At 42.1% G+C, this 12,551-nt stretch overlaps 1 protein-coding gene across 1 annotated transcript; it reads right to left on the bottom strand.

The window, feature by feature from the left end:
- Nucleotides 1-301: 301 nt before the first annotated feature.
- PRELID3A (PRELI domain containing 3A) lies at nt 302-11,899 on the bottom strand. The gene is given in 7 exon segments (XM_049830350.1): nt 302-1,733; nt 1,736-1,799; nt 7,398-7,500; nt 7,595-7,665; nt 8,507-8,596; nt 9,019-9,187; nt 11,766-11,899. Coding segments are annotated over 7 exon segments (600 nt in total). The 5' UTR covers nt 11,798-11,899; the 3' UTR covers nt 302-1,662.
- Between the last annotated feature and the right edge of the window lie 652 nt (nt 11,900-12,551).

Here is a 12,551-nt window from a genome sequence, read left to right as displayed (position 1 = left end):
GAGCTGCTATCAGGCTTTAAGGTCTTAAGTTTCTGTTCCAAAATAAGAAAGGTTTTAGGTCCATATAAAAAGAGCAATGTAAATATTAACTACTCATTTAATTGCTTTTGACTAATATTTTTTTTTTAATTAAGTTTATTCATTAGGATCATGTAGTTTAGTGAGACTATAGTTACACCCAAATTAATGTTCACTTTCAAACTAACCAGAATATGAACGTTGAAATTTCCCTTAAGCTACAGACACTGTAAAGTTACCAGATCAAAACAGTGACCAACATTTTACTCTTCTAGTTTTTTCAAAGTTACTCATGCTCTTTAACAGCTTCCTAAATACATGCTTGCCACTTGAACAAGTAAACATCCTTGCAACATTTATTTCACTTTGTGTGCACACTAAAAAATAAGTTAAAATGCCCTAACAGAGGACTGTCTAAGAAACGTATACTATACCTGGACCAAATATGAAAACTTTGCAAACATCAGACAAGGCTAGGACTTACCAATATATATTTATGCACATTTTATAGGAAGCAATTTCTGCAGTTACTGGAGTATTTTTCCAGATAATGAGAACCATTTAAAAAGATCCTAAAATGATTTTGTACCAGTGTGGAAAAGTGCTGAAAAAATTCAGTTACACTGGTAGTCAGTAGTTAGTAGAAAACACTCAAAAAGGAGAGTCCATTTGTTTTTCTTGTACTCTTGTTTTCTCCATTCAGGGCATGAAAAGTACATGTTCACGAAACCTTACCATTTGGATTTCAAATTCTCTGCTTATTTCTTGTTTCAACTCTTCTGGATATTGCATCAGCCTCTCCCTCAGTTAAGACATGATGTGAAGAGCAAGGACCAGTTGAACAGCACAGCCTCTTCATTCAAGTAGCCCACAAGTACCCTTCTTAGATATAAATAAGTATTTTCCAGCACCTTCCAGGAATTACTACTCCTCTTCTCATAGGGAGGGGAGGAACCAGGGCAAGTTAATAAATACGAAAATAAATTATACCCTTCTCCTCACCAAAAAAACTGTTTTAGGCTATTAACATCAATAGAAACTTCATCTTTGTTTGGATACAAACTCTAAGAGGTAAAGTATCTGTGTGTCACGTTCACGCAGCACATTTAAACAACGTAAGAAAAGTTAGTACCACACAAGTTTTAGCTTTTTGGGATGATTCTCTAGATAAGATACCTAATTCTACAGTATCATGTTCTGACTCATGTAGTTCCCTTTAAATGGTCGTAAGACACTATCAGATTACAAAACAGACGAAATTCAGTGCTCTAGTACCTATCAGCCCTTCACAGAACAAGAGTTCACATGGAAAACCCTTAATACCATACATGCATTCTTTTCAAGTTTGAGTACAAAAAACTGAGATAGTGTAAATATACTCTCCATCTTCATTATAAAAGGCACATTTAGGCAGTTTTAAATGCGCTAAATGTTTTGTTTCCAGTGTTAAAAATAAATTGTTTAAATGAAAAGAGTATCTGCAGGAGGTCAATGTAATCTTCAGCAGGCAACAGGAGCTGCTGTGGAGGTGACGGATGAGGTTACTTTTCCACTGATCCAATATTCTTATAAATATATAAAACCTCTGCAGATCAGCCTTGGAAGGGAGATCTACAAAGCAGTCTGCAGAATAAAACTTTTCTGTCAGTTACTTGGTATTTTTGGTTTTATTTTTCTGTTGACGCTGCTGCCATTGCTGGTTTCATTCCGTCGCGTGTTGACTTCAGCTCCTCCAATTCTGTGTTTAGTTTGCTGATCACCCACTCCAGGGCATCCCGACCCTGCCAGGAAAATACTGGAATTTAGAATCTGAACAGATACACCACCACTGCTCATGTTTCTGTAGTTTTTCCTCTGTCAGACACGAGACTTGTTTTAAAATTAATTTCATGCCCTGCATAGTTTAATACCCAATTATATGGATAATTTCTTAGCATCTTTTCTTACGGAAACTTCACTGCAAAGGCATTTTCTTAACCCATAAGCAAGAAGTAAATGCAATATCGGTGTGAGCTTCCAGTAGCACACCTAGGCAAAAAGCCTAATTCAGCAGTTAAGTTCCCTTATGTAAGAGTATTGCTGTTTCTACTGTTTGCTGCTCCCACCACCCAAAGAATATCAGCAAAATTACGGCAAAGTCTACGTACTATTCTCAGATTCATTAACCAAGTTATATGGAAAGTTTTTGAGGACAAAGAAAGATAGCCTTCCAAGTGCTCTTTGAAGCAGCAACTAATTGATTTGGTATCTAGCAAGAGTTCAGAGATGGACTTGCACTGAATTCTATCTTCATGCACAGCAACTTTTCAGCATATAAAACAGACTAATTGAGAGACTACAGTTGCACATTTTATATCAAGATATGGTCTTTCTCTGTTCAGTTCTCAGATTGGGAGTGCCTCAAAGCTAGGCAATGACAGCCAATGCTTTAGTAAGAGCTGGGCAATCCAGCAAAATAATCACATCAAAAACCTTTTACCTTATGAAGACACTGTAGCAACTGCACCCCAATGACCACAAGATGAGCAGGCAGCCAGCTGCACAATGAAGCCAAGAATATAAAGAGAAGCACTTTAACTAAACAAAAGTGCAAGATTTTAGAGCTCCATAAGCTCAGAATGACAGCTTTTGCCAAAACAAGCAGACAGGATCAGACCAGGAAAACACCTGGCCTTTTTTCACTTAAAGAGAAGCCAAGAGACATTCACCTCTCTTACCCTACTAAGAATAAGAAGTACAAACAGTGGAAAGCAGTAACTGGCAGCCACGTGGCTCTGGCCAAGTCTAGAGGAGTTCTGGAGATAAAGGGTCTGAGCCCAAAAAGTCCTAAGTCTTCAGGAAAGCCAGTGTCAGTGTTCAAGCCCTCCGCAGAGATTGAGCGAAAGGGAGGGAAAAGCCCTCCACACACATGGAGTTGTTCTGAACTCTGATGTACTATTGTCGTTGCATGCATTATAGGTGATAAATTGAACAAAAACCTTTTAAAGTGTCCAGAACCTGCTGTTGTCCTTTATAAACCACTAAGCATGAACAAGAATCTGAACAAACAGCTTTGAAAACCTAAAAAAAAAATAAAAATAAAAATAAAAGGCCAAAACAAAACCCACACATACTCTTGAAGGATTTTTTTGGAGGCTAGAAGCATTACTCTGGAATAATATTAAACACCCAGTTCCAGGCTGCAAAGCATAACCTATTAAAAGAAATAAAGTTTTACTATGAATAAGAGCATATTTCTCTCAAGACCCCCACTAAGTTCAATGAAGGGCTGACTGTTTCTCTTCAGGTTTTTCATATTACAGGGACTCACAGAATAAACACTAATTGTTATGTCTGCACTGGCAGGCAGTCCTTAACCCAAGAAAAATTATCCATGTATCACACCAAAGTGTTCAACTCTTGGTCAGAGCTCAGAAAGGGGGATTCAGCCCTATCCAGAATTACCTCAAGAATTAATATCTTTAAGTTAAGTTAGATCAAGATATGCCTTTAAAAAATACCGACAATCATCAAGAAAACATGATTTAAATTGTCCAGTTTAAATGTGGGTTGCAGAAGAAAGTCCGTAGATGACTATGATTCAACTTCTGAGTTCCTTCCAAATCGACCATGCTTCAGCAGGTGGTAACTTCCACTGTCTCTACATCCTGTGCAATACCTGGGAATACCAGCAAAGCATGAATAAAAGCACCCAGACAGGAGTAGGCTACTGCATGGCAACAAGTTGTAACTAGCCATGAATTAGCCAAGTGGAGTGCTCTGTAAGGAACAAAGCGGGGGGAGAGAGGGGGCATCATCTTTCAGTAAGCACGCATTTGGATATTTAAAAGTCAGGTTAGAATGTCCTCTCTTAGGTGACACAGGCACAGAGAACTAAGACAGACAGCAACAGCTTAGATGTTTTATTTGTCTAATCGCACAAAGATTTGTCAGAAAGTTGAACACCTTCAATGCAGAAAATGCTCAGTAGAAAAATACTGAGATTCTTTACACACCCTGACTATGAAACAACCAGGTCATAGTGTTTTAGTTGATATATCTGTTCACAAGATTAAAAAAATTTAAAAACATCCACGACATTTAACTGGAGCAGCAAGATATTTCCTTCAGCTTTTGAGACTACATAGGTCCACAAGTTTCCTTAGACCTGAATACACTATATGCTGTATTTTGCAGCTAAGAATAAACTCGTGATATTGGCAAGGAAGATTTCAGGAATATTCTGCACAGGAAATTAAGTTAAAAATCTTAACAGGATGCAAAGCCTCCAAGTACTGTAGAACTACCCAGTTACCAAAAAAAAAAAAAAATCTGACAGAGGATTATCAATAAAGTTTCATACTGTACAACAAATTCTGTAGTAAGTCATTAAGCAAGCACATTCATAACCAGGCATGCATATCATATTAGTCTTTATTGCATATGTTAGCAGCATGACGTGTTTGGCAGACCAAATGCTGCATATGAAGATTTGTTGGTAGAGCTTAAGTGACTGATAAATGCTGAGCCTTTGTAGTTGATGTTTTCCAGAAAAACAGCCATAAAAGCTTAGTGGAATGAGAATGTAAAAGCAAATACTCATGGCATACACTGTTTTCAAAGTAAGCAGTGTAAAAAAAACCTACATTCTTAAGTAGGGGAAGCAGCATAATGGATTTTTTCCTTTTTTTAAAGGAATCTTATTAGTTGAACCATAAGCCAATACAGGAATGACAGAGACAAGCTACACTGACTAGTGGAAGGAAAACAGTCTGCACAGAGGTATCCCAGAGGCGAGTACACACAGTTCTCTCAACCTTGAAGTCAGATTTTTTCACAGTCACATCGCTTAAGGAACACGTCACTACCAAAACGAATGTAACTACAAGACCAATGAAAAACACGAACAGTCTGGCATTCTGACAGCTTCAAGCTTTGTACAGATTTCCACAGAAGTTCACAGAAGGGCAACAATATTCCTCAGGCATAAGAAAAGCAAATACAATGTCACTATGCGAAAGATTACCCCTGTTAGGCAATCTGTTTCAAGAAATCAATTTTATATCCTATCCATTTCATTTTTATAATGCCAATTCCAATCACTAACCAATTTATTAATTTCTTCAGGTACCAGTTTTACATACTGAAATCACAGAAACTAAGACCAGATCAAACACTTGGTGGAGGGACTCATCCCCATGCCTAGTTACCTGCAGTCCTCATTCCACTTTCAAACCATAATACTGTGTGGCACAAGACATGGCTGCAGCAAGTTGGCTGTCCAGTGGCATAAGCATGGGTTAACTGATCCAGTCTAGATCTGACCTACTCTCACTCTCTACAACTGCAGTATAATGAACATGTTTGCCATTCCTGTATGCAATGTATATAAAACATACATGCAGGTTAATTTATGAAATTCACATGACAACAATCCATGCACATATTTGCTAGAAAGCTGAAATGCTGTACCAAGAAGAAGAATGCTGGCATTACCACTAGTTAGTACAAACTGTAGATGTGGAGAACTGCTAGCTTAGGGCGCTTTCAGAATTTTGAATTATCCACTCAATAGCATCCCACCCCTGGAGTAACACAGAAAAGATTTACAACATATGGCAAATGATTTTTCCATCATCATTAAAAATAATAAGGCATCATCTGCCACTTCTACCTCAGAGCAAAATCTCAATACTTCCCATTTCTTCAGAACAACAAAACATTTTTCAGCAACTTTTAGGAAGTTTAAGAGGGGTGCTAAGAACACAGAGGCACAGCACAGCATGCGAGAAGAGCTAGTAACAGCAGAGTAGGTTACTGGGTAGCAAAGGGCTGGTAACAGCAAGTACAAATTCCTGCCAAGTTCAACATCTCTAATGAGACTCTTCAGTGAAACACACAGGACAGAAGGTGTTTTTGATTTGCAGGAAGCTGGTGAGCCACTGTGTTCCTTGAAAATGGCAGAACAGAAGAACAATCTTTAAAAGAAATCAAGCTCTCTCACAGGTAACACCTGAATAGGTACCAAGAAATATTTACACTGAGTTCAACAGAGACATGTAAATGTGACAGATGCCATGAGAGGAATTCAGCCAGCACTTTTAAGTGTGCCTAGTTGATCTGGCCATTCCAACTAGCTAGTGCTTTGCTACCTCCGAGTCAGCCTGTAGTTTGGTTGCGAGCCAGGGTTTGGACCTCTCTTTCAAGAATATATGCCCCACACAGACTTTTACATGGAAACTGGATCAGAACAGAATTCTAATTTATCTGGAATACATTCCACTTATGACTTCCAAACAAACACAGAGAGCACTCAGCTACTTCCTCTTCAGTGTCTAGAAATTATACATCATTCCTCCCCCCCTCCCCTGATCTTAACCTGTTTTCCTCTCATTTTTGGAAAAACACACAAGAAGGGAGGAAAAGGAGGCCTTCTCCCTCTCTGATCTCGTAAATTCAATACCTTCTATCAAGTTGGCTCACACTGCCTTGGTCAAGTAACATCTCTCACAAGGACAAAGGGCTGGCCAAAGCACAGTCTGTCTCGCACAGCAGGAGTTACTGGACCAGATTCCCACTGTGCTGAACCTCTCCAGCAATGCAGAGCACAAACTCAAATTTCAGGTGCACTCATCTCATCCTGCTGTTAGGCAGCGAGGCCTGTGCTTCTCTAGAACCCCACCCATTTCTTTCCCACTTTCCCTGAAGAAGGATAGGACAAAGTGCCCAAGAATAAGCAAGCACTCCCATAGTCCTGCCTGTGCTGAAGTACAGCTCCATGGCTGCAAGCCAAGTGGAAAAAGCAAGCACAAGATAGAGGAGTTGGTGTAGCTTTACCTACAAAAGTCAGCATAGTTTCACCTCTTCAAAGAATATGCCTCTGCTTACACTACCTTACTTTCAGCCAAAGGCAAGGAGACAGCTCACTAATGGACAGGAACTGGAACAACTGACAAAGCAGCAGAGAAAATATGCTAGGATTACCTGCTAAATACAGATTATAAAGGCTAAAAAGGAAGTCATATTCACTACTAGCACTAACTCCTGGAAATAGGAGGTTAATGTTTAAAAAGGTGCTTTGGAAAAAAAAAAGAACACAAAACAAAACCAACTAATAATATATGTGTTTGTTATATGTAACTGTAGCCTACACAGAGGTTGGTTTGTTCTGATGTGCAATTCTAGTTGAAAAAAGGAAAGATGTAGTAATGAAACATTTTCATACTTTGGAAAATCATATTCTAATTGCTGAGGTCCTGCAAAAAAAATCAGTTGAAACTGTGCACAAAGTTTAGAGAAATTAAATATAGTATTCAGCGCACATGGCTGACAATTACTATTTCAACAAAAAGAAAGGTAGGGGTGGGAGGAGAGAGGGAGAAAACAGAATAAAAATGTACCTTTCTGGCATTAGAAGATATTGTGTTTGCCATTAAGCTTTCCAGATAACTGCTCAAGCTAATGCCTTTAACAGTAATAATTGCTTCTTGGGTTAGCACAGTTCTGTAAGAGAATCAAGAAAAGTTAATACCTAAACTGAATTGGACTAACATAATGTCTTCTATGCACAAAGAAGCACACAAATATCCTTACTTACTTTTCAGGGTTTTCAGGATGAGGTGTGTAAACCAGTCTCTCATCAACGGACACCAAGTTTGTGAGAGTAATCTTAAAAAGAAAAAAAACAGCTGAAATCCTCACTTCTCACCTTTCGTTTTTCTGTTATCAACAGCAATACTCAATAGTAGAGCACTCAATTTAATGTCAGAGACAAAGCAGTGTACACAGAATATAAAACCCAGAACACAGTCAATAAAAAGACCTATAAAGGGTGATGCATCTTCTCCTATCCTAGATCTAAGTATATCAATCTAAGTTCCTATTCACAGTACAAAGCACAAACAGCTTTCCATTCGTTTCTCTGAATGTTGAGTCTTATCTGATTTATGGCATGCAATTCAGAGAGGCTCTTCAAGACCAAGACAACCATAACACTATTTGGAGTGTACAGAAAATTAATACTCAGGGAAGACAACGCCTCTTGTACAGAGACAAGTCTCTCCTACAGACAATTCCACTTCAAATCTGATAGTTACAAGTTCCCAGGATACCAAAATATAGCATAATACTTCATTTACATTTTGTGAAAAAAGGCATTTCAAATTAAAACTTTTGTTGTAAATGGCACTGTAATGTAGAACAAGTTATTCATCTAAAAGTGAAACTATTTTACATGCATACCGAGAAATAATCTTACATTAAAAACAAAATCACAAATGTTTGATCCCAAAGTATTTAAAGTTCCCTATTTGTGGGAAGAAGAGTTCCCTATTTGTGGGAAGAAGAAGGAAGGAAAAAAAAAAAAAAAGAGCCAACTAAGATGCCAGCTAAGACATGGAAATTGCTACCTCCTGATGAAAGATGCAAAGACATTTCTAATCTAAATGTTAAGAGCAAAACATCTAATCTCCAGAACTAATTACCAGAAACTTCTTAAGCTACCACTCACATTAGTTGAGCAAAGCTCCATCTTTTTTTCCACTGGATCTACCACAGAATGTTCCTCAATGTAAGTCAGAGTTCTACTTGTTCCTAAAATCTGAAAGTGAAGAAATAAAAAAAATTTAAAAATTAAAAAAGGACTAAAATAAATTAAAAAAAGCCTACCCCCCACCCCAAAACGCATAAATGTCAAGTTCTTAGTGACCCCAAATAAATACAAAGTAATTCATGGATACCAGAACACTGTGATCAGTGGCAAGACTACATCCTGGTAGGTTGTATGAGCCATATAGCATGACACAGACCAGTCTGGAAGGCATGTATAGACAAACATACACTATAGGCATATTAAAGCCTACAATGTATTCTCGCTATAAGTACGCTAATTACAGCTTATGTGATATTTGTGGACGATATTTCCTATAAATTAAGCTTTTACTTTGAATTCAGCTCCAATTCGGATGAAGTCATAAAAATGCATCACACCCTTAATAAACCATTAAGACCATAACAGCGTACCGCTTTTACAATACTTGGCAATCCCCACTCTGTACTGAGAAGACGGTGACTATGCAACCTCCCCTGGTTATCAAGGCTTCTGTCAAGAACATCTACTCCGACCACACATGGATTCATTGGGTTGGGGTACTTTCTCATAGCAGCTTTGATCACTGTATCCCAGGGGTGTCTGTAAAAATAACAGGAGACAATATTTGTAACTATTTTGTATTTAATTGCAAGTATTCAGACAACACTAAATCAGGGATCCAGCTTGCGTAATATGGCGTGTGCTGTACAGCTTCGTAGCTCCCAAAAGTCCCGTCAGAATTCATTGATGCTTAGAAAGGCAATAAGAAAGCATTGATACACAAACAGGAAAAAAAGAAGAATTCCTTTTTTCAGAGTAAGGAAAGGAATTATTAACCCAAGACTAACAGAGACAAGGGCAAGGAGCAACAGTCACAAATTGCTACAAGTGACATTCCAATTAGCTGTGCAAAACACCCACAATGACAGGGTAGCTGTCCACAGAGGCTGGTGAAGCTCGATCCATTTCAGAACTCAACTGGAAAAGCAACCTGACCTAACATTTAATTTTACCCTACTTTGAGAAGGGGGCTGGATTAGATGACCTCCAGAAGTCCACTCCAACATAAATTCTGCTACAATTCTAAACACACCAAATAAATCAAAGAAAACATCATTAGATTCTGTTACTTCCTACAGCAAAACAGCAAAGTGAAATTTAATTTAAAAAAACAATAATCAGGAAGTGCAAAATACAGAAACAGATTTTCGGAAACCAGATCAGCTCACTGCCTTAAGTCTGTACCTGTACTACTGCTTCCAGCAGCCTGGTAGTATGAATTACATTTATGGGTACTCTTCCCAATACAGAACTGTTTTTATCAAACAAGTTTTGATAATCTCAAACTCCTGGAATCAGAGCAGCCTCACTACTGGAGGACAGGCTGTCCACATGGCTCTTGTTGTGGGACTTCATATATCTTCTTCTGAAATAGAGAAGGCTACAGAAATCATGGACTTGATCCAATACAGAAATTCTGTCCCTATGCAATGATTTCTGTATTTGAATAACTGATAGATCTGGAATGAAATGTTTGTAACCTTTAAAGGAACCTTTAAAAATTCAACTATTGATACCTAACTTAAGAAGGCTCAGGGGTACCAACTTGTACATAAGAGTTGTACTTAGGGCCCTAAATGGATTTGATTTCTAAGAATACTACTTTTAGTCTCAAAATAGACCAGTACAGAAGGGCATCAACAGTACACCACCACCAGAACAAAGAGAAGCTTAGAAAAATAAGTTCTTTTTCCAACAAGAAGAGTAAGAAAAGGTCTTTCAGCTTTATTGGTGCAAGCAGGAAAAATAGAGCCCTCAATTCCTACATCAGAAGGAGAACTGGAGGACCTTCTTCAGTGGCTATACATCATCATCAACAGAAGATACACAAACTGAAAAGGTCAAATTTCTGTTACGTGTCCTTGAGGGACTTTAAGACTCGGGGATCTGATAAGGCACAACAATATTTTGTGAACCCCTGAACTGAACTATCTATACCCGCACACATTACACCATAAGATGGGGGTGTTCCAACCCAGATCTCGATGAGAATATGCCAAATAAAAACCAATTTTGTGTTTCCCAGGTGACAGATATTCATCTCAAACTCAGAAGTTACACCATACACAAGCAGCCCTTACTAGCCTCTGGCTGTCATTTCTTATTAGAAGCTACGGTTTACTTATACTAGACTAATGTTAAAGTTGAACACCTAATATCTCTGGTAGTGTAATGAATTCAGTTGTGTTAATGTAATTAAAGAAGTTTAAAAATGCACATCTGGGATATTTTGTAAATATTTTAAGAACTATCACCCCTGGTGCTCTTCAGCTTTAGAGATTTTTAAGAGACCTACAGCAGATGGGTTATAGCTGGCATTGAAGGAGCCACGCTGGAACTGCTGTGTCCTCCACATCAGCTCCCCGGTATGGCTTGTTACATACCTGTTGATACTTTTGCCCATTGTTCCCTCGATACACAGAGGTGGAACCGGATCACCAGAACCGTGTTCCAAACAGGTTTAATGCAGAAAAGGACTGACGGCAAGAAAACTTACTGAGCTCCCCCTTAATGGCTGTCTGCTGGGCATCTCTGTGAGAGTACCTGACGGATACACACTCACTCTGTCCGTACCTCTTGGAATATATCATCAAGTACGTCGGCAGCTGGTTTTTTTGGATGGCGTTGAAGTTACTTTTCCTTAAATACCCACACCTTTACCAGGCGATGACGCCGTCGGGCCCGCTCCACCACCGCCCTCACGGACGGTACCGCCCGCCGCAAGCGGAGGGACAAACCTCCGCACGGGGTCCCAGCTTAGGGCGATGGAGGAGCGGCAGCGGGGAGCTCGTCCCCCCCGCCCGCCCCCGTCCCCACCGGAGGGATTTATCGCCGCCAGAAGCCGGTGCCCCCCCTCCCATCCCCGCCACCGCCCCGAGCCTCCGCGCCGGCATAGCCGGTCGAGAGCCGCCCTCCTCCGCCCGCTCCCGCGGCACGTCCCATTCTCCGCCCTCACCCCGGCAGGGCCCGGCTTCCCCCGCACGGCCCGGCAAGGCGCCGGAGCGGCGGCCCGCCCGCGCGGCCGGTGGCAGGAGCGGCGGCGGCGGCGGCGGCGGCGGCGGCGGCTCCCGCCGTCGCTCGACGGCCGCCCCTCAGCCCTCCCCGCCCGGCCCCTCACCCGAAGACGTGCTCCGAGCTCCAGATCTTCATGGCCGCCCTCGGTCTCTCCTCAGGGAAGGAGGGTCGGCGCCAGCTGACAGCCACGCGCCGGCCGGCCGGTGAGCGCGAGCGGCCGCCAGGGCGAGTGGTGGGGGAGGGAGAAGCGGGGGGGGGGGGGGGGGGGGGGGAGGGTGGAGCTCCGCGCGCCGGCACAGGGCCTGCCCAGCCGGCTCCCGCGGAACGTCACCGCCTCGCCCCGCCCCCCCCTCCGCCTACCGTCGAGCAGGGGCACCGCGCAGGCGCAGCGGCACCGGGGGAGGGCGGGGCCCTGAGCCGAGGCGGTGGGCGCCGCTCGGGACAGGCCCGGCGGTGCTGGCTGCGGGACAGGCTGCGGGGCGTCAGTTCGCTGCGGAAAGGCGCAGCCTGGAAACGCAGCCTGTGTGTCAGCGGGAACTAACTGAGCGCACAGCTGGCGACAGATTAACCCTTCACGGATTACTTGCGTCGGAGGCCGGCGCTAAGCGCGCCAGCGGCTGCGGGTGTAAACGCGCGGCCAGGTGTAGTCTGCACGTGTCGCTACGCTTAAGAGCGAAGTGACGATGCCAAACGCCTTAAGTGACCTAAGGGCCTTTGCGCGAGGTAGTTTGACAAGGAACTTCTCGACATAAAGCCCGGCGGCAGGCCCCGCCCCGGGGAAGGGTGGTGGGCGTGGCCAGGCAGAGGCAGGCGGGCTGCGTCAGGCTCGGCCTTTTGCCTGGGGGCGGGGTCTCCGGGAGGGGGCGGGGCTCGGAGGGGTCCTTCGGGC

The sequence above is a fragment of the Accipiter gentilis genome, chromosome 27, assembly GCF_929443795.1.
Source record: "Accipiter gentilis chromosome 27, bAccGen1.1, whole genome shotgun sequence".
NCBI lineage: Eukaryota > Metazoa > Chordata > Aves > Accipitriformes > Accipitridae > Astur > Astur gentilis.
The sequence above is the reverse complement of the archived record's forward strand: the minus strand, read 5'-3'. Positions and strand labels throughout refer to the sequence as shown.